Raw genomic sequence first — 21,581 nt, 5'->3', positions numbered from 1 at the left:
GGGCTCCAATTGGTTGATTGGAGATCATGTGGTCACTGACTGCCAATCGGAATGTAGCGAGGTGGGAGCAGGACATTTAACAAGCGACTCAAAGGTTACACACTTTGTGCCCGTTTCCTGCTTGTGTTTGGTTCATTCCCGGGTTATATACTCACGTTTAGAGCCGCCCCGGTGCTTCACGATCATTTCCAACAGTGTAAACCCAGCTCTGGTCGTCTCTTGGCTGTTGTGCTCATCGGCCGACACACCCTCCGACGTTAGCGTCTCCGAAAGCGCCGTGCAAATTTCGACTGGAATTTCCCGTTTTGTTCGTTTTAAATTGGATTAAAAATGGCCTATCCAGGATACGGCGGTGCCCCCGGTGGGTTCCCCGCAGCGGTGAGTAAACGTTAAAATGTGGTCAAACATCGGTCAAAGGTGGGTACCGGTACGTCCACCTTCCTGGGACAGGCGTCCGGTCTAAGAGGACGGAAGTTGGCCGAGTCGACCGAAAACTGTCCCGCAAATGTTCTGTCCCATTAATGTGTAGAAAATATAAATGAATTCAGCGAACTAACAAGTCAGACAAGCGTCCATACTTTGATAATTCATCATTCACAACACAAAAATTACAACTTCTTATTTAAGGGACGAGGCCTCGAGGGTGGAAGTCACATAAAATAATTATAAAGTGATTAAAATGCTTACAAATGATGGGATGTTTGTGAAGTGATCGATCGCCAGCTGATCTGATAAACTTGATCGGTATTTTAATCGATAACCAGATAATCAGCTCGTCTTTGTGTTCATCGTTAAATTATACACTGATGGATATTTTAATGTGTCACCATAACTTTTATTGTTAAAAAAAGGCTGACAGTCAAATAAATGTTGCAGAGTAAAAAGTTGTATTTTTTCCCACTGAAGCAGCACCTTCAAGCACAGTACAAGTACCTCAATTGTACATCGGTGTATTGTACAGAAGAATCAATCAACTTTTATTGACAGTATATATATTTTTACATACACACATACTGAATTTGACTACTGCATTTGACCCATCCTTAGTTGAACACACACATGCAACACCTGGCAAATTACATGCAGTGAAACACACACAGGAGCAGTGGGCAGCATCAAGCGCCCAGGGAGCATATTGGGGGGTTAAGTGCCTTGCTCAAGGGCACATCAGCCAGCTAATGAAGGGGGGGGGGGGGCATTTTATTGCATTAATCACTCCACCACACCCAAATTTTTCCTGCCCCGTCCGGTGGGGGAATCGAACCGGTGACCCTCCGATCACAAGCCGCTTCTCCGACCTCTAGGCCACGGCTGCCCCCAAAATATGAGTTTCGTGCATTTGATTTGTTTATTGACTTTAAACTGACCGTTTGTCTGGAGGAATCCTGTAAAGTCTTTGTAATTTGTAGTAGTTTAATTTCATAAGCACTGAGGTAATCAGTTACAATAAAAGTGAAGTGAAGGTTGAGGGTGCAGTTTCTTCACACACACACGCACACACACACACCAGATAATGAGCTAATCTTTTGGTCAGTGTGAACACACAGGCAGCAGTGGTGGACTTTGTGAAGATCGCAGGCAGCAGGTATTGATAATGTGTGAATGAACGACATTTTTGAGGTGTTTTTGAGATTAAGTTAGTGACTCAAATGCTGCAGACTGAAACACACACATCACACACACACAGATACACACACATCTTTCTACGGGCCATACAGTCCATATAGCAGCATAATACTGATTTAAAGGTTTTTCGACTACACTGATGGTTACAGTAACATGGCAGCTGATTCGATGTGACATTCTGATTGGCCAGAAAGGAAACTTTGCTGGTACGTTTGTAATGTAAAATCCACATTCAGAGACATCTTTTAGCTAAGCAGATCTTTCTTTGTCTCTCCATCTCTTTCTTTCTCTCCGCAGCAAGATCCCCTTTACGGATATTTTTCGGCTGTAGCTGGTCAGGTATGACGCGCCGCAGACACGAGCAACGCTTCCCCTCAGTGTGTTTGGGCCTGGTTGTACTGCATGCATCTGATTTGTGGACTGCAGTAAGAGTCGCTGACGGGGTCCTGATGTTTCTCACTTGGCTGTGTGTGTTTTATTTCCCTTCCCTGTGTTTTCTTAAACTCTGACAGGATGGGCAGATCTGTGCAGACGAGCTGCAGCGCTGCCTCACGCAGTCCGGCATCGCTGGCTCATACAAACGTAAGAACACCAGGCAGCTTTTCATTAAGTAGCCACACAAAATGGGGTTACCCGACTTTTCTTTCTTTTTCCTTTCCGCTTGATGAAACAATGCAGGAATTTCTTGGAGCTTAAACCCTCACTCCTTTCCCTCTCACAGCCTTCAGCCTGGAAGCCTGCAGACTGATGATCAGCATGCTGGATGTATCCTTCACTCAGAGAGCTTCAGCAGCTCGCGGTCCACGTCTGGGGACAAACTGTCCCACAGGATCCTGTGACGTTAAACGTAGTGACGCTGTGTCGTCTTAGTATGTAATATGGAATTTCATGTGAGGATTTTCAGTGAGTCATTTGTCCCAACAACACCTGTAAAGTGTGTGATGCTTCCCTGACTGACTGCTGTCTCAGAGGGACATGTCTGCCACCATGGGCTTTAATGAGTTCAAGGAGCTGTGGCAGGTTCTGAACGGCTGGAAGTCCACCTTCGCATCCTACGACCGGGACTGCAGTGGAACAATGGAGGGTCCTGAGCTGCAGCAGGCCATCGCCTCCATGGGTACCAGCAGACGAAGCAAACAAGCCGTCAGACCGTGTAAAAATGTTGACAGCGTTTGATTGTGACAGCCTGTGTGTTCCTGTGCAGGTTATAATCTGAGCCCTCAGGCCATGAACATCATCATGAAGCGCTACAGCACAAACAGCCGGATCGCATTCGATGATTTTATGAGCTGTTGTGTGAAGCTCCGTGCCCTGACTGGTGAGCGAAAGCATGACATCTCAGACCGCATCTCAAAGACGGCAGCTTTAGCAGCAGAGAAAACGCAAAACTAACAACGAAGACTCATGAGGTAGTAGATAAATCAGCTGTGTGTGTGTGTGTTTCAGATCAGTTCCGCCGGAGAGACACGACCCAAACTGGAAATGCTGCGTTTCAGTTCGACGACGTGAGTTTCCACACCTGAGATGTGACATTTTTTAAAGTTTCTACAGCTGGTTTTGCTTCTGTCCGTCATTACTGTACACGAGACGTTTAAACTGATCCCCTTTGGTGCTTCACTCTCTGCAGTAGCAAAAATGTCATTTCAACTGTGAAAAAGAGGTCGCCAGCACTGGCTTTTCTTTAGAGGAGAAGGCTGTTCACAGACCTGGGTTCAGCTGGAGAAACTGTTTTACTCAGCTGACATTATTAGACTAAAATGAAGAAGCAGGACAGAATTAAACATGGAATATAAATAACAAACAGTAGGGGGCAGCAGTGCGCCGCTGCAGAGTCTGCTCTGCCTTAATCTAATTGTTGCGCTGTTATATTTCCTTTTAAATGGCTCACAGTTCTCGTAGTGCTGGTTTCATACTCTGACATGTTTCTCTCCGTAGTTCATCCAGGTCACCATGAGCCTATGAGGAGGAAGACGCTGATCAGAAGGGACACACCTGCTCTTTTTAATCTTCTCATAGTAACAGCATGTACCAGTACTTTCAATGTGTATTTCTAGTTTTAATCATTGTTATACAAACAGTATTAAAATATCACAGTCACGTTCCATTTTTTAAAGTAATGCTTTAACAGACTAATAAGGTTCCTGTACCCTCAGCCTGGACCAATGACAAGCCGCTGTGTGCCTGTGTGAGCCCGCGACGCTGATGAAACTAATAAACATGTAATATCACAAGCTGAGGTTCTGTCTGCTTGTTTGTTTGTTGTCTCTTTGAACTGGATGGTATTGGAAATGACACGTCTCTGACTGTTAGGTGTCAGCTGGTGCGGTAAACTGGGTGTCCAAGCTCCTTTGTCAGGTTCATTGTTGTTGCATTCTGAGAGCTCTTTTATCCACGGTTCTATAGAAGGAGGTTCTATATTCTTTAACATAGTGCAACCGCTCTGCTGGCGTGTAATAGTCCAAAGTTCAGCAGCTTAGTCTGTTTCCATGTTTGTATGAAGTCTTCGGGATAAATTCTCATTACACAAAGTTTAGCACAAAAAGGAATGTTGACATTAAACACCAGTGACAGCTAACCCTGGGTTGATCTAACCAGGAAGTAGATACGTTTAAATGGGTATATTTGACCTTTTCCTGGACGTTCATCCTGTGAGGTGTTCAGAACGCTGAGTATTGATGAGGTGCAGTGTTTTGTCATCACTGAACTTAATGGATCCTGATTCAAAAAGCCAAAGTGCTTTCCTTTGGTTGAGGTTGTTTGTGTAAACGTTGGAGTTGAATAGCCAGCATAACGTTTATTACTGGATCAGTTTCAGGGCCAACAGGCAGCGGGATACCTGAGCAGGAGCAGGAGCCTGCGGGGCGTGAGGATCGTCACAGGAACACCTGTACAGGTATGAAGCGGATCGATGTGCTTCTTTCCTCTGTGTTATGATGTTTTCGGTGGATCTCAGTGGTGTGAGAGACTCCGGTCTGATCTGATGGGTCACTCTGTAAAACAGACCAGACACCGCATAAAGTCAACAGGAAGTGGGTGTTTCTGTGAGTTCCTGTTAACACACTGAGGTGGAGCTGAAACTTGATCCTGATGCCGGAAGTCCTACACACTTTGTGTCGCAGCCTTCATTCGTGAATGTAGAAAAGGTAAAATTAGAATCCTGTAACTGTGTGCTTTGTGTGGTACTGAACGTCACCGGTGCTAACCGCGCAGCTCCGTCACAAACGGACCAAACTCGAGCTGAAAACGTCCGTTTGGGTCCAGTCAGCGTTTGGTTTCGATCTCTTTGTGACGGCGGACGCGTGGAGGCCAACGGTCACCTTATCGTGGTGTTGTCGAAGTGAACACATCAAGAGTGTCAACAACACCGGGATAAAGAAAAAAATATTTCTGCAATTGTGAGAGACAACAGAAAATACAGGATTTAGCAGATTTAAAAGAGGAAGAAGTCACGTGATCTGCAGTTGTTGTCACGCGTCTGTTTAGTCATGTTTTAACTGTCGAGACAGAACATGCAGAATATGGAGTTTTACATGTTGGGTGTTGACTGGATGTAAAGAATACAAATTTAATATGTCAGTGGTTGAGAAACGGGACCAGATGACTGACCCACAGAACTAAGACAAGCTGGCTCAAGAACAAAGACAGTCTCATCATGGAGACAGCAAGCGAAACAGAAAAGGGTGCGACAGGTGATGTCATATATTTTTACATACACACACTGAATTTGTCTTCTGCATTATCCCATTCTTAGTTGAACACACACAACCCCGGCAAATTACATGCAGTGAAACACACACAGGAACAGTGGGCAGCATCATATTGGGGGGTCAAGTGCCTTGCTCAAGGGCACATCAGCAGGCTAATGGAGGGGGGAGCATTTTTCACATTAATCACTCCACCACACCCAAATTTTTCCTGCCCGTCCGGTGGGGGAATCGAACCGGTGACCCTCCGATCACAAGCCGCTTCTCCAACCTCTAGGCCACGGCTGCCCCAGCCTGCTGGAAGAGCTGCGTCATGATCGCATCGTTTCGTCGCGTGACTCTTGATGCTGCGTCAGGTCAAATGACTCGGGTGGCTTACAGAAAAACAACGGGGCCTCTCAAAGCAGAGTAAGTACAAAGAAAAGGGCGGCAGCTGAAGTCACCTGTAGGTCGCTGGTGGCTCGGCCACAGTTGACAACATGGTCACATGACGTGAGCAAAAACACCTGCAGCTGGAAGTGACAAAGGAGACGAAGCGGACCTGAGGAGGACCAAAGCCCCGGCGACACCCGGGAGTGAACATAGACAGTAACCTGGACTGGACTGAGCCGTCGGTGCTTCCTGAGGAGGTCAACATGGTGGCGTTGTGGTGGCCAGTGACATCCTGTTTGTGTGCTGGGACAGCAGGCTGAGGGTCGTGGATGCCAGCAGACTCAATAGGTTGAATGAGGTGGAGCCGGTGATGTCGTGGGGTGGAGCTGGACTCTGCTGTCTTGCTGACTCTGTGTGTTACGCTGTGTACTAACTGCTGTTTATGTGGCATGTCGATTTGCAGATAAACACAACTTTAAACAGATTGTAGAATATGATTTTGATTTTATATAAAGTAGTTAAAATCTGTCAAAATGATTCTCCTCTGGAGTGTTTCAGAGTCGGGCGTGTTAGCTTCATCTGTCCTATTTTGTCTAAAAAAGGCATAAATAAGTAAATAAATGATGACAGATAAAGGGACAGAGTGCTCAGTGTGGAGAAGCTGGAGACAGAAGGTTTTGGCATTTTGTTGCTATATCAGTAACTCTTCTGACAATCATCTTATTAGTCAATCAACTGATTGTTTCAGCTCCAAATAATCCAGTAATTCAATTTAATATCAAAAGCAGGACTTGTTTTCACACTGTAGTTTTACTGCGTTTACTGAAGTAAAGGATCAGAATACTTCTTACTCCACTGCTCCAGTTTTTACAACAACCTAAAGAGTTAAGTTTTATGTTCCACCCAAGCCAAAGGTAAGACTTGGTGGTACAGGGACTAACACATCAGCCCTCCAAACACACAACACACGTTTGGTTCCTGAGTGATGACAAAGTTCACATCTCAACGTGGGCTAACTTCTGAATTACAGTAGTTAGGCTGCACACCTCAGCAGAAGTACGTTTAGATGTAGTAAGCGTTACTCAGATTTTTCAGGGTTATTGTACCGACTGGACCGATCACAGTTGTAACTAAAGCCTCGTAGTGAACTAGTGCTGCTAACACGGTCTGTTGGCTTTGTTTGTGTGAAGGTGTACCGGCCACCATGATTCAGCCTGAGGAGGAACAAGAGGAAGTCCAGCCCTGCAGCATCTCCCTGATGACAAAGCAGAGGTACGATGAAGAGCTGTAACATCACCCCACCATCATCAGTCTGATTTGTGCTTCCACCTGCCTTTTGTCATTGTTCTGTCACCTTTCAGGCCTGAGAAGGACAAATCAGATTCTCCTGCTCCAAGTTGTATGTCCATGAAGAGTGACAGATCTATAGACGTCCCCCTATCTTTCAACCAGCAAGACTCAGTCACAAAGTAAGTCAGAGGACAAACAAACAAATTCTTTATAAAGGGTTATAACCATGTGATATAACACAACTCTAACATTACTGCACTGGTTATTTAAATCGGTCTGATTTTTAAAGGAACAGTCCAGCCAACTATGAAAACTCAGTCATGATGCGATGCAGCCCTCTGCTAAACAACAGATTGTTTTAAAGTTTAAAATATCCTGGATTCAGAAATTTCCCCCAACTTTCCATCAACATGAGCCGAGTTGATAGTGGTCGAGCTTTTATTTTTAGGTAAAAGCACTACCTCATCCACCTGTTGATCTGATCAGTAGCAGTTTCAGTCCTTCTTTCTTCAGACTGCAGTGTAACTATGAACTGACCACAAGAGTCTGGTTCAGAAATGGTGTCAGAGTAGAAAAATGTTCTTAAATCTTCCATATTTTCGATCACTGACCTCAAGTCAGTCATTGAGATCTACATGTTTGAATAATGGTTTGTTGTTTTGTTGGTATTCTCTGTAGAAAATGGTTTCTTATGTCTGACAGACCTTGTCAGGTTTGGTTTGCTGTGGTAACACATGGCGTCCTTCTTCAGTCACTGAGCTTCATGTGCTTCCACCTGCCTTTTGTCATTGTTCTGTCACCTTTCAGGCCTGAGAAGGACCAATCAGATTCTCCTGCTCCAAGTTGTGTGTCCATGAAGAGTGACAGATCTATAGACGTCCCCGTGTCTTTCAACCAGCAAGACTCAGTCACAAAGTAAGTCAGAGGACAAACAAACAAATTCTTTATAAAGGGTTATAACCATGTGATACAACACAACTCTAACATTACTGCACTGGTTATTTAAGTTAGTCTACCAGTCCACCCAAAAGTTCAAATTCAATCATTATCTCCTCACCCTGAAGTTTCTTGGTCCACAAAACATCTCTGGAGCTTTGCAGTAAAACAGCATTGCAGCCTTGTGCTAAACAACAGAAGAAGCTGGAGACTTGTTTAAAAAAAACAACCAAAGTAAACAGCTCATATGGCAAACTGAAACTGAAAAGTTTTTTTGAGCTGAAATCTTCACGGTGGTAGCTTCTTTTCCAGCCCTGACCTCAGTCACAGTCAGGTCCTGCTTTCCCCACAGAGTTTGCCAGGACACGTCAGAGGATTTCACTGGCTCTCGAGCAGACCTGGACTCCATATTTATGGTGCGTACACTATGAACCCGCTTTTAACCAGGAACTGCACACCAACAAACAAAAAAGACTGCTAGTCTAGTTTCCTCTGAGCTCTGTAACTGCTGTGTTTGCACGCTGTGTCTCGTCAGTTGGCTGACAGAGTTTGCTGTCAGGCTGCTGGCAGGTCTCAGAGGGAGTTCAGGAGTGGGCAGTGTTCGTTTCCAAGTTCAGACGGCTCTTTACTGTGGTGACGTAGTATCCAGCTGTTTGAACTGCTGTGTGGGTGGGGCTGTCTGCCTAAGAGAGGTCCCCTAGTTTCCCCAGCTTGTCCCTCCAGTTCCTGGACCAGCTAGGAAGAGGACTGGGGCTAGAGCATCTCCTTCTCCCTTGGTTGTGGGTTTAGAATAAGAGTTGAGTTTATAAAGTTGAAAGTTAAGTGACTCTTGTTTCGTTCCAGCTTCTTGAGGAGAATATTGTAGCGTTTGTGAAAAAGGAGCTGAAGAAGTTCGAGAGGATTCTGAGTCCAGATTACCCAGAATTCTCTGCAGACCAGCGTGAAAATAAGGAGGTGAAGGGTGAGGAGGATGAGCAGACGAGGAGCAGCAGAGACGCATTTCTGAAGATCACACTGCAGTTCCTGAGGAGCATGAAGCACGAGAAGCTGGCTGACTCTCTGCAGAACAGTAAGAGGCTTTGGAAGGACGTTGCAGTGGTAGATTCATACGTCTAATACATTTTTATTGCCTTCACAAACTGCTCAGAAACGTTAAATAGGATGGAGTGGCATTAAGAGCCCACGATGGCATCAGTAAAAATGCCCCAGATTTTTCCACAGAGAACCTGACAAGAATCTTCAGCACTTATTCCCCACTTCCTGATTTAACAATATTTACTAATTACTTTTTTCACTGTAGGAACTACGGTCTGTCATCATAAACTCAAATCCAATCTGAAGAAGAAGTATGAGTGTGTGTTTGAGGGGATTGCTAAAGCAGGATGTCCAACCCTTCTGAATCAGATCTACACAGAGCTCTACATCACAGAAGGAGGGACTGCAGAGGTCAATGAAGAACATGAGGTCAGACAGATCGAGACAGCATCCAGGAAATCCAGAAGACCAGAAACAACAATCAGACATGAAGACATCTTTAAAGCCTCACCTGGAAGAGATGGACCAATCAGAACAGTGATGACAAAGGGAGTGGCTGGCATTGGGAAAACAGTCTTAACACAGAAGTTCACTCTGGACTGGGCTGAAGACAAAGCCAACCAGGACGTCCACTTCACATTTCCATTCACTTTCAGAGAGCTGAATGTGCTGAAGGAGAAGAAGTTCAGCTTGGTGGAACTTGTTCATGACTTCTTCACTGAAACCAAAGAAGCAGGAATCTGCAGGTTTGAAGAGTTCCAGGTTGTGTTCATCTTTGACGGTCTGGATGAGTGTCGACTTCCTCTGGACTTCCACAGCAATGAGATCCTGACTGATGTCACAGAGTCCACCTCAGTGGATGTGCTGCTGACAAACCTCATCAGGGGGAATCTGCTTCCCTCTGCTCGCCTCTGGATAACCACACGACCTGCAGCAGCCAATCAGATCCCTCCTGAGTGTGTTGACATGGTGACAGAGGTCAGAGGGTTCACTGACCCACAGAAGGAGGAGTACTTCAGGAAGAGATCCAGAGATGATGAGGAGCAGGCCAGCAGAATCATCTCCCACATCAAGACATCACGAAGCCTCCACATCATGTGCCACATCCCAGTCTTCTGCTGGATCACTGCTACAGTTCTGGAGGATGTGTTGAAGACCAAAGAGAGAGTAGAGCTGCCCAAGACCCTGACTGAGATGTACATTCACTTCCTGGTGGTTCAGTCCAAAGTGAAGAACATCAAGTATGATGGAGGAGATGGGACAGATCCACAGTGGAGTCCAGACAGCAGGAAGATGATTGAGTCTCTGGGAAAACTGGCTTTTGAGCAGCTGCAGAAAGGAAACCTGATCTTCTATGAATCAGACCTGACAGACTGTGGCATCGATATCAGAGCAGCCTCAGTGTACTCAGGAGTGTTCACCCAGATCTTTAAAGAGGAGAGAGGACTGTACCAGGACAAGGTGTTCTGCTTCGTCCATCTGAGCGTTCAGGAGTTTCTGGCTGCTCTTCATGTGCATCAGACGTTCATCAACTCTGGTGTCAACCTGCTGTCAGAGGAACAATCAACCTCTTGGTGGTCTAAATTGTTCGGAAACACATCTGAAGTCTTCTACCAGAGTGCTGTGTACAGGGCCTTACAGAGTCCAAATGGACACCTGGATTTGTTCCTCCGATTCTTGTTGGGTCTTTCACAGTCAGCCAATCGGACTCTCTTACGAGGCCTGGTGACACAGACAGGAAGCAGTTCACTGGCTGATCAGAGAACAGTCCAGTATATCAAGACAAAAATGAATGAGAATCTGTCTGCAGAGAGAAGCCTCAATCTGTTCCACTGTCTGAATGAAATGAAGGACTGTTCTCTTGTAGGGGAGATCCAACAGTCCCTGAGTTCAGGACGTCTTTGCACAGAGAAACTGTCTCCTGGTCAGTGGTCAGCCCTGGTCTTCATCTTACTGTCATCTGAAAAAGATCTGGAAGTGTTTGACCTGAAGAAATATTGTGGTTCCGAGGAGACTCTTCTGAGGCTGCTGCCAGTTGTCAAAGTTTCCAACAAAGCTCTGTAAGTTTAAAAAGTAACTACACAAATGAAATACATTTAAATTCAGAAGAATTCTTACTTTTTCTTTTTTGTTGCTGATACTTCTTTAGGTTGAGTTGCTGTAATTTGTCAGAGAAGAGCTGTGAAGCTCTGTCCTCAGTTCTCAGCTCTTCGTCCTCCAATCTGAGAGAGCTGGACCTCAGTAACAATGACCTGCGGGATTCAGGAGTGAAGCTACTGTCTGCAGGACTGAAGAGTCCAAACTGTAGACTGGAGGTTCTCAGGTCAGGATTCATTAGTTTGTTTAAAACTGCAGTTGCTGAAGTCCATCACCTTCTCCCTGGTCTTGGTGGTGCTGAGGTGCAGGTGGTTGGAGTCACACCATGTTAACACCAAGTCCTGTATTGGCCTAAATTCGTGTTTTAGCATCGAAATGTTGTTTTCTAAAACTTTTTCCCATGTGACCTGACGTTGAAAGTAAGCTTATATTTCTGTTTACGCTGTCAGTCAAGTTCTGTGAGTGTGGATTCAGGAAGAGGAAGGCTTCTGCACTGCAGCGGTCATCACTGCTCTTCACTACTGGGAATTCTAAAAACCCTGAAAATAACACACATGGAGTCACCATTTAAAAAGAATGGGAGGTGACACTCTGATTGGTTCAGTTCATGTTGTGCCCAAAATACAACCACTTTGCATTCTGCTACAGATTGTTTAAATAGGCTCAAAATGTGATGAATAGCACTGACGTTGTATGCTGTACATGTTGTAAAGCCGTTTTTGATTGGTTATGTTGAACTATATAAATGATTTGATTTGACTTAAAAAATTAAACTGTGTGTGTGTGTGTGTGTGTGTGTGTAGGCTCTCAGGCTGTCTGATTACAAAGAAAGGCTGTGCTTCTCTGGCCTCAGCTCTGAGGTCCAACCCCTCCCATCTGAGAGAACTGGACCTGAGCTACAATCATCCAGGAGAGTCAGGGGTGAAGCTGCTTTCTGAGGGACTGAAGGATCCAAACTGGAGATTGGACACACTCAGGTATGGACACAGGTGTAGGTTGAGCTTGTTTGAGTCCAAATAAGCTAATATATTAATAGTCCAGATTTTGAGATATTCATCTCAGAACATTGATGGTAATTTAGCAGTGTCTCATGTCTTTGTATTCCACAGACACTGCTAATAATACTGGCCTGATTGTTTTGCAGGGTGGAACAGGATGAATTACAATCAATGAAACCTGGTCTGAGAAAGTGTAAGTGTTTTTTTGTGTGTTTGTTTTTAATAATGAGAGGATGAAGTACAGGAATGTACAGTTTAGTCCAGGGGTCTCCACCCTTGAAAGGTTTGGTGTCTGAGGGATACACTGAAGGATCATTGATTATGTCTGATTAAAGGGGTTCCACAGGGCTTCGCTCTGGATCCCTTCTTCTCGTCCCTCTACACAAGGAAGCTTGGATCAGTCGTATGCTTGATGGCTTCTTCCACTATCCAGCTACTGTTGTAGTCTAATCCCCTTCATCTGACACTATGATCAAAGCACACATGACTTTGCCCAGCAGACATCCCAACCACCTAAAACTCGATCTAGAATGAGCTGGTGTTGCTTTAAGGGATGAACACCCCAAGGCCTGTTAATAACTATTAACAATACTGCAATGACCCCAACAGCATCCTGGGTGTAATTCAATAAGTATTAAAAATAATTTGTCAGGTAAGAACCGCTGCTATCTTTTGTTCTCTCTGTCAGATGCCTGTGAAGTCATACTGGACCCAAACTCGGCAAACAAAAAGCTCATACTGTCAGAGCGCAACAGGACGGTGACGGTGGGGAAGGAGAACCAGCCGTATCCTGATGATCCACAGAGATTTGACTGCTGGAAACAGTTGCTGTGTACACATGGTCTGACTGGTCGCTGTTACTGGGAGGTCCAGTGGAAAGGACATGTTTATATTGCTGTGGCATACAAAGGAATCGGAAGGCGGGGAGAAGGTAACAGATACTGTCTTGGAAGGAATGATCAGTCCTGGAGTCTGAGCTGCTCTGATGGAGGTTTCTCTGGCCTGCACAGTGACATAAGAGTGTCACTCCATACCCCCCCTGTGAAGAGAGTGGGAGTGTACCTGGACTGGCCTGCTGGCACTCTGTCCTTCTACACAGTGTCCTCTGACAAACTGACCCACATCCACACCTTCCACACCACATTCACTGAGCCAGTCTACCCCGCATTCAGGATTAGAATAGACCCACAAAACTCCTCAGTGTCTTTGTGTGACATAGTATAGAACAGTCTCCTGGGTAGAGAAGCATTAGAGAAGGTGCAACGCTGCTGTAACATGGGCAGTAAATGGCTTAACACACATGGGCATTAAATGGCTTAAACTAAGCCAAAACCATGGGATGCATTAACAATGCTGAAAACACAGACAACAAACAGAAAGTAAATTTAAATTTTCACCAGCAAAAAAAAAGACACAAGTTAAAACAGGAACAAAACCCAGCACTCTGTACTCCAAAAGCCTCTAAACTCCTCCCTACCAGGCCAGGTGCACAGGTGCACCTGAGCATTAGGATGTATGACTGTATTGTTTTGTTCACTTTGTGTGTCTTGTAAATGATTATAAGTCAGTTTTCAGCCTACTTTAGTTGAGGTTGCTTTTTTCTACTTTTTGCATCCATGCATGCTTCTTATTCTATTATTATATGTTACTCGTTTTATGTTTTATATATGCACCAATCACTAAGGCAGATTCCTAGAAATGTGAAACCTCTTCACTTACATGGCAATAAATATAATCCTGATTCTGATTGTGATTCTGGTAACACCTGGTCAGCAGGAGAGAAGATGGGAGGGGAGAAGGGACAAACGGTGTGCAGCCTTAACACCCTCTGTTTTGGTCAGATGGAGGTCTGTGGTCTAATTTGTGTTGGTTTAGGGGTCCTCGATATGAAAGCATGTCAGAGTTACTGGATTAATATTATTAGAGTTAGACTTTCTTAATATGGTAAAAGCACTTTTTCCATCGTTTCTGGCTAGCAGCAGCACTGACAGCTGATCAGGATTCTTGTAATGTTCAGGTTGTATCCACGTAGTTGAATGCACTTATTGTTAGTTGCTCTGGATAACGGCGTTAACATGCATTGTGAGGTATAGAACATTTACACACACTGAATACATCACAGCACACACAATAAGTCATCCAGAGCAGCAGTCAGGAATGCAGCCTTTTTGATGCAGTTTGGGGGTAAAAATTCTGCATCTTTTTTGTTGTAAGTGTGAGCAGGTGTATGTGATTTTATGTTATGAAACAGGTTTTCTGAGGTGATTTTGTAGAAACGGTTTAACGGTTAACATACTGTTAATCACATGTTGAAATGATGTTTTTCATTCAATGCAGTAGAACATCTGGTTGTTTTCATTTAAATCCATGATTAGAAAAAGAAATATGCATGGAAAGCTTCATGGTTACTGCAGCTGAGTGTTTTAATGTAATCTCCAGAGGACTCAGGTAAGAAACGTTCTGCATCACAACAAACAGAAGTCAGGAAGAAATGACTAACAGCAGCTTATTTTCAGTGTTTAAAGGTCTTTAAATGTTTCAGTACTTTAATAACATGAAGCTGATGAATGGGCTCGTGACCACATCTGGTATCCGGTGCAGCTCTGTCCTCTGGTCCTCAGATTATTGCTGATTTCATGAACTGGAAAGAGAAAACAATGAAGTCCTAACATGCAGCACTAGAAAGGAAAAGGTAAATTCGACGTGCAACATTTTTGTACGCCGTGTAAAGGATTATCTTATTGACACTTCACAGTATTGTTGCATTGACAGGATTGGTCAAAGCATTTAAAATCACCTGCTTGAAAGAGAAGCTGGCGACTTGGCAGTCACACGGCAAACTCAGCTGATGGGCCTGGAAACGATCTGAAACGGGAAGCAAATATCGAAACCTGAACCAGCTGAATTTTACCCATTGGTACAACATTATCCAATTAAATATTCACAAATTCACATAAATGTCACATCATTGGATAAAGCAGATTTAACATTCTTGAGGTTGATCCACCTTTTCATTAGTCCATAAATCAAAGTAGTCAGCAGTCATGCAACAATCTGTTGTCGCCGTGTTTTTAGGAGTAAAATGTTCATACGATGTGTGAAAACCTTCTGCATTCAGACAGGAATAAAACTGGACAGTGTGGTGCATGTTAGCTCTGCTGAAAGGCAGATTTCAAACTCTGCTTTAGATTTATTTTATTACTGACTTCTGGGTAGCTTGTAAGTTTCCTCCTTCCAATCAAATACAACATTATCATCACTTATTTATTGATTATATTTTTTGTTTTTAATCTGAATCTGGTGACTAAAGTTGGATAAATAGAATAAGAAAATAATAATATATCCTGACATGTAGTGGAGCAGAAGTATAACTTGGGGGACTGAGTACAGCACTTGAGTAAATGTACTCCGACTGGTATTATGTAGTGTGCTGCCACATGTGGTCTCCATCACCTCTGAGGATCTGAAGTTTTGTCAGGAGGGCGATGAACTCATCGTAGTCGATCCCTCCTTTTGACTGATACTCGATCCACAGAGTTCTGAAGGTTCCCTCATCTAAATCAAATTCTGCATGATAAAGACGGGAACGGAGTAAATACAAGAAACAAAAGAATCCAGACCAATCAGTCTTGAATCTGCGCGTTGCTGTTTAAGATCTCAGGTGTTACCACGGGCAGACAGGATCTTTTTCATTTGGGTTTGTGTGACGGCGGGTGGGTTCATCATCTGGTAGCTCTCCACATACTCCCTCCTGGCTATGGCCACGTAGTGCTCCAGTTTGAAGACCTCCACTGCGTTCAGGTCTCCAGACTTGTCCACCTGTTTGTCCGTGTTGGTCAAAGAGAATCAACTGAAAACATACAGCTCGACACCGTATTGCACACAGCATCCAGTGCATTCACAGTCACTCGCCACTGATCCTGTGAGGATATAAACGCACTGAACCAGCAGTGGAGTGCGAGCTGCTAAGGATACATCCATGAGGGTCAACAGTAGACGTGCCGTCTTGAGACTCAGGGCTAAATCGGGGAGAATAGATGTGTTCATGAGTGTGGAAATCTTTCAAGTAATGAAGCTGTGTTGTTGAGGTTGATGGAAAATAAACTGACATTTGCCACGAACAGAATAGCCTCCAGCATTCAGCTTAGCCAGAACACCTTCAGCATTCAGCACCTGACGGAAACAAGAATAAATAAAGTTGGGTGATTTATTCATCCCATGGGGAAATTCAAATGGAAATTGTATTTCACCTTTTGAATTCAAAATTCAGAAAATGAAATATAGTTATCAGCAATAATATACATGAAACCACCCTAAAGTACTGGCAAGGATTTTCTTCAAAAACATATTACATGCTTCAAAACAGGATTGCAAACTAAAAGTCATATGGTAGAGCATCAGTTAAAGGCATCACATGGCATTTTGACCACTAGGAGTGCTGTGGAGTCACATTTTTACCAGAGGATGTCTGCTTAGTTTACATTCAAGTACATGATGGAACATGCAGTCGTGCTGCAGGTTTGGCGGTATTCTACAAACCCGATGAAACCTTTAGGTTTTCCTTTGGAACAAACTTTCTGTTTTTCTGTTTTTTGTATTTAGTGTTACTCACCAGAACACCAAAACTTTGCTGCTGTGTTGCCTCATGTTGCCTACGTCTGGGCCTAAAAGTTGCACTTGAACACACCATAAAGACTACAGCTGACAACTTTAAGTTATTTGTTATTCTAAGCTCTCTGTTTTTGGAATTTATTGAATTTATTGTCTAATTTAAACTGTCTTGTTCCCCCCACACTGTAGTTCTTGTCCCTGATCACGGCCTTCATGGGGTGGGATTTAAGTGCACATGCAATCCAGGTCAACACCCTCCCAGGTCAAATGGGGATTTGGTCCCTCAGATGGTCAGTTGTGTTTGTCAGGATGCACAGTCAAGGTGATCAAGGTGACCACCTGTGCACCCCTCAGCCAGCCCTTCACCTGATATCTATCTGCTTTTACCTACATCTTAATCAACAAGAAATATAAAATATTCATCTTCTATGTTGAGCAGTCACAAAAAAATTCTAGCATAGAGTTTAACATTTAATGCTAGAAAACAGTGTGCTGAAATACCTCAGGTGTGGGGTCTTCCTGTGAAAGAAAAGCAAAAGGAAGAAGTGAGAAAATATTCTGAATCCTTGCCATCACCAGACTCTTCTAATTCCCTCTTCATCAACAAAGTGTCCATTACTTACTGATATGCACATCACCTCTGGGAATGAGTTACACTGCAGCTCATGTGGCCAGGAGACCCCAAAACTGGCCATCAAACCCTCACAGCCTTGCTTGGCTCTCTCGCAGAATGACCTGCAGGGCCGCTGCATTTCCCCTGCCACACACTGGGGGGCGTACACCATGCACACGAAGAGGCGTATGTCCACTGAGCACACCGTTCGCACAATCGAGTTGAAAAAGGACATCTTTACGACCGCTTCTCTCTGACTGGTGTGTCCCAGAAGGTTTGGAGTCACGGTCTGGTTGTAGGACAGGCCCTGGCACATCGGTATGGTGATCGGCTCACAGATCCCCCCGCTGCTGCCCACACCATACTGGAACAAGACACAAGGGCACACAGTCACTTCAAGTCTGGCTCTCTTTGACTGGGCTTGGGGGGCTGTGATAGATCTTTTTCATTACATGAAAGTTGAGCTCAGAAGCAAAAGTCAAAAAAGTCATCATCTCATCATCTTCATGTTGGAGTCAAAGAGAGCAGACTTACGTGTTCACAGGACTCAGTGGTAAATGCCTCACACCTGAGGCTTTCTGGCCACAGGAAGCCAAACTTGTTCAACAGTGACTCACAGCCTGATCGCGCCCGCTCACACAGCGTTCTGCAGGGAGGTCGAGGCTTCCCCGACACACACTCAGGAGTGTAGACGGAGCACAGGAAAGGCTTCAGGTGAGGGGAGCACTCCACTTTCACAAGCGGGAAGAACTGATGTACTTCCATGCCTGCAACATCCTGAGTTTTGTGGCCGAGGATGTTGGGCATGACGGTCTCGGAGTAGGGCAGGTCTTTGCAGAGAGGGACTGAGATTGGCTGACACGTTGCAGGGGGTGTTGGTGCCAAACTGAAGTCCTGAACCTGGAAGAACACAAACATAAATCAGTGATTTTTTCATAATCAATATTTTTCGTGCTGTAGTTTTCAGCGCTTGCACCTCCTGCTCGCAGTGCTTAAGTACAAAATTTGACCAACCATTTGTCTGTCCAGGACTTATCTGTGTTAAACTCCAAACTGCACTTTTGTGTACACTGTCATGAAATACATCAAATATGGCAGAATTGCTTTTTCCAGCCCCTGCCCTGTGGTGGACCCATGTGCCTGTAAGAGTAGGATTATAAGCCACGCTGTCGGACCTCGCCAGGAGGCAGACATTTTGGAGCTGAACAGCCATACTGGAAGGCTGAGTGAAGAGCCAGCTGTCACAGAGGGGGGGTTGGGCAGGACACAGGGATAACTTCATAGTGTTGCATTTGGTTGTTCACGCGAGAGGTGACAAGAGATAGTTTTTTAAAGAGAGTCACAGAGAGAACTTCTAAATGTGTTTGCTTTCTCACCTCTGCTGGCGTGAAGTGAGCGCGAATGTTGGATGGTCGGTTTTGGAGAGTTTATTGGACCCAATCAGTAAATCCTCACATTGAAATGGATTGGAGGGGAGGGAGTTACTGAAGCCATTCGGCGACCTGACGTGGTGTGTGTTGGCGTCTGATGTCGGCTGTTTCAGAAGTCTTCCTTTTATAAATATTTGCTTTATAAATATTATGTGGGTGGCACAGTGGTGTGTCCACAGTGGTGCAGTGGTTAGCACTGCCGCCTCATAGCAAGAGGGTTCCAGGTTCGAATCCTGGTCTGGGCCCTTCTATGTGGAGTTTGCAAGAAAACCCTGTGTGGGTTTTCTCCGGGTTCTCCGGCTTCCTCCCACAATACCAAAAACATGCACATTAGGTTAATTGACTACTCTAAATTGGACATAGGTGTGAGAGTGTGTGGTTGTTTGTCTTTGTGTGTTGGCCCTGCGACTGACTGGCGACCAGGTGAACTGGGTATAGAAAATGGATGGATGGATGGGTAAATATTATGTGAGTATTAATAAACTCTACGCATCCTTGTAAACATCTCATCATCTTCATGTTGGAGTCAAAGGAAGCAGACTTACGTGTTCACAGGACTCAGTGGTAAATGCCTCACACCTGAGGCTTTCTGGCCACGGGAAGCCAGACTTGTTCATCAGTGACTCACAGCCTGATCGCGCCTGCTCACACAGCGTTCTGCAGGGAGGTCGAGGCTTCCCCGACACACACTCAGGAGTGTAGACGGAGCACAAGAAAGGCTTCAGGTGAGGGGAGCACTCCACTTTCACAAATGAGACAAACTGTTGAATACTCAGGCCTGCATCATCCTGAGTTTTGTGGCCGAGGATGTTGGGCATGATGGTCTCGGAGTAGGGCAGGTCTTTGCAGAGAGGGACTGAGATTGGCTCACACGTTACAGGGGGTGCTTCAGTGACAGGGTTGTATTGACTCTGAGTGAACAGAAACATGAATCAGTGGTCTGAATAAACAATAATCTTGCTCCTGTAGTTTTCACAAACCACAAGTGCATCTGCGCCTTTTTCCTTTTGTTGCACAGTGCAACAAAACTAAGCTGGATTTGTCTATGCCCTCACTGGACACATGAACCAAACGGGTGTTAAGATCTGTTTCTTGGCTGAGTGCAGTGACTTCCCGTTGCTGTCGGTTCCACACAGATTAAGCAAACAAAATATCTTATCCAAGTTAGTAAGCTTCAAAGGTGCTGGCATGTGGGTTTTGTTCTATGTGGTGAAAAGAAAAGAAAATTTCAAAAACAAGACATACCAACCTGTACACAGTTAGACTCCGGTAAAGCTTCACATCGGAGTCTCATTGGCCAGTACAACCGCTTCGCCTTGAAGGCAGAATCGCAGTCAGACTTGACCTTCTCACAGAGAGCTCGGCATGGTTTCAACCGGCTGTCGTCCTCCGAGCTGCATTCAGGCACAACAACTCGACACATGACTGTGGCGATGTTTGGTGAGCAAGCAGTCTCCACCATCTGACCAATCTGCTGCAGGTTGTATCCAAGGACTCCATTTGGATGGAGGGTAGTGGTGTATCCCAAACCTTGACAAAATCTGGCCGTTACCGGCTTGCAACTGGTCGTGTCATCTATTCTGCTATGTGCCTGCTGAGGGGACAGCAGCAAACCCAGAACAACCAAAACCAAATTCTTCATGGCTCTCAGTAAGCTCAACGACTGCCCTGTGCTGTTTAACAAAACCTTTGGAGATCAGCGTGTGTCTCTGCTGCTCTGCTCAGGAGGTGGAGTTGGAATCTACAAATGGAGTTTCTACAAACAGGCCACTGGTTTAGGATCGTTGTTAAAGTCACATATCAACAAGATGCTAAACACAAAATGAAGGCAAGCTGGTCCCAGAGCAGCAGCCCCATTCAAAGGAATTCAAGCTGTGTAAGACAACATCTGGTTGTGATTGTTGGTTTTCTGTGAAAACCTGGGGGGGGGGGTGAGGATTCGTTGCATAAAAGCTCACTTTTGGATGGAAAGTATTTCAACACTAATTGAATCAAGAAAAAAAGTGTTGAAATGTTGTGTTTTTCAAAGCAACAGCTCTCTGTGGCATAAAACCAGTCAGTCTTAAATTTTCTTCTGAGGATGCCTGAGAAGAAAGAACAAGTTGCGCAAAATCACCACAAGAATTGTAAGTGGAAAGAAAGTGTTTACCTGTCTGCAAAGCTAAGTGTTCCCGTACGTGTTGCTGGAGTGTCCCGAGTAACCGTTTTAGTTTGTGGAACATAAGACAATGGCTGAATTTATGGTAACTGAAGAGGAGGAGGAGATATCAGGATGCATTTTACAGGACAGGGAAAACCTGCCGGCCATTACGAATGATGCACAACTTGCTGGCAGCGTGTTAGCCAAAGTTTAACATGATCTCGTACTGATGTTAGCAATATTGTTGTATTGGAACTCATCTGTTTTCACAGACTCTGATGATGTTCAGCTATGTAAAGGTGCCAGCTGAGGTGGTTCAGGCTTCTGATTAGGATGCCTCCCACTCCCTTTGGAGGTTTTCCAGGCACGTCCAGGTGGGAGGAGGCCGGACCCAGAACTTGTAGTCCCACCTGGCCTGAGAAGGCCTCGGGATCCTCCAGGAGGAGCTGGAAAACATTGCCAGGAAGATGGACGATTTAACCTAATATTACAGCAATATTTCATGTTTGTTTTGTCCCAACAAATTTTATGACAAACATCCAGAATAGACGGTCCTTCCCAAAAATACGTCTCTAACTGTTGTCTCCACAAGCAGCTTATTATGATCTGTATGTTTATGTTTATTGTTAGGCAGCAAACTCTGGTTATGACAGAATCAAAGGAGGAAGTCAATGGAGTTATTTTAACTTAAAGCTTACATAACTTACATCACTTACATGTCATAATGCA

General features: G+C 44.7%; 3 protein-coding genes across 9 annotated transcripts; 2 read left to right on the top strand and 1 right to left on the bottom strand.

Moving 5' to 3' along the window:
• Positions 1-93: 93 nt before the first annotated feature.
• Positions 94-3,862, top strand: LOC124064803 (sorcin-like). Its single transcript, XM_046399599.1, has 8 exons — positions 94-378; positions 1,924-1,965; positions 2,139-2,208; positions 2,348-2,391; positions 2,596-2,743; positions 2,831-2,944; positions 3,073-3,131; positions 3,562-3,862. Exons 1-8 carry the CDS (start codon positions 331-333, stop codon positions 3,586-3,588), a joined length of 552 nt encoding a protein of 183 aa, XP_046255555.1. The 5' UTR covers positions 94-330; the 3' UTR covers positions 3,589-3,862.
• Positions 3,863-4,595: 733 nt separating this feature from the next.
• On the top strand, positions 4,596-13,475 carry LOC124064780 (protein NLRC3-like). Of its 6 annotated transcripts, none has more exons than XM_046399549.1 (11): positions 4,608-5,315; positions 6,893-6,974; positions 7,064-7,171; positions 7,800-7,907; positions 8,281-8,344; positions 8,772-8,997; positions 9,229-11,023; positions 11,113-11,286; positions 11,864-12,037; positions 12,205-12,251; positions 12,747-13,475. In XM_046399549.1, the coding sequence occupies exons 1-11, from the start codon at positions 5,279-5,281 to the stop codon at positions 13,280-13,282; spliced, it is 3,351 nt and encodes a 1,116-aa protein (XP_046255505.1). In that variant the 5' UTR covers positions 4,608-5,278; the 3' UTR covers positions 13,283-13,475. The 6 variants fall into 6 exon arrangements, with proteins under 6 accessions (XP_046255510.1, XP_046255507.1, XP_046255508.1 ...); XM_046399550.1 differs by having other exon boundaries at positions 4,609-4,769; XM_046399551.1 differs by lacking the exon at positions 7,064-7,171 and having other exon boundaries at positions 4,607-5,315.
• Positions 13,476-14,456: 981 nt separating this feature from the next.
• On the bottom strand, positions 14,457-20,571 carry LOC124064783. Of its 2 annotated transcripts, XM_046399557.1 has the most exons (11): positions 19,962-20,569; positions 19,258-19,623; positions 17,817-18,182; positions 17,293-17,646; positions 17,171-17,188; positions 16,168-16,231; positions 16,034-16,077; positions 15,727-15,877; positions 15,512-15,625; positions 14,856-14,923; positions 14,457-14,699 (listed from the first exon to the last, which is right to left on the bottom strand). In XM_046399557.1, exons 1-11 carry the CDS (start codon positions 20,352-20,354, stop codon positions 14,676-14,678), a joined length of 1,962 nt encoding a protein of 653 aa, XP_046255513.1. In that variant the 5' UTR covers positions 20,355-20,569; the 3' UTR covers positions 14,457-14,675. The 2 variants fall into 2 exon arrangements, with proteins under 2 accessions (XP_046255513.1, XP_046255514.1); XM_046399558.1 differs by lacking the exon at positions 17,817-18,182 and having other exon boundaries at positions 19,962-20,571.
• Positions 20,572-21,581: the final 1,010 nt, after the last annotated feature.

This window comes from Scatophagus argus, chromosome 9, assembly GCF_020382885.2.
Source record: "Scatophagus argus isolate fScaArg1 chromosome 9, fScaArg1.pri, whole genome shotgun sequence".
In the NCBI taxonomy this organism is placed as follows: domain Eukaryota; kingdom Metazoa; phylum Chordata; class Actinopteri; family Scatophagidae; genus Scatophagus; species Scatophagus argus.
The sequence above is the reverse complement of the archived record's forward strand: the minus strand, read 5'-3'. Positions and strand labels throughout refer to the sequence as shown.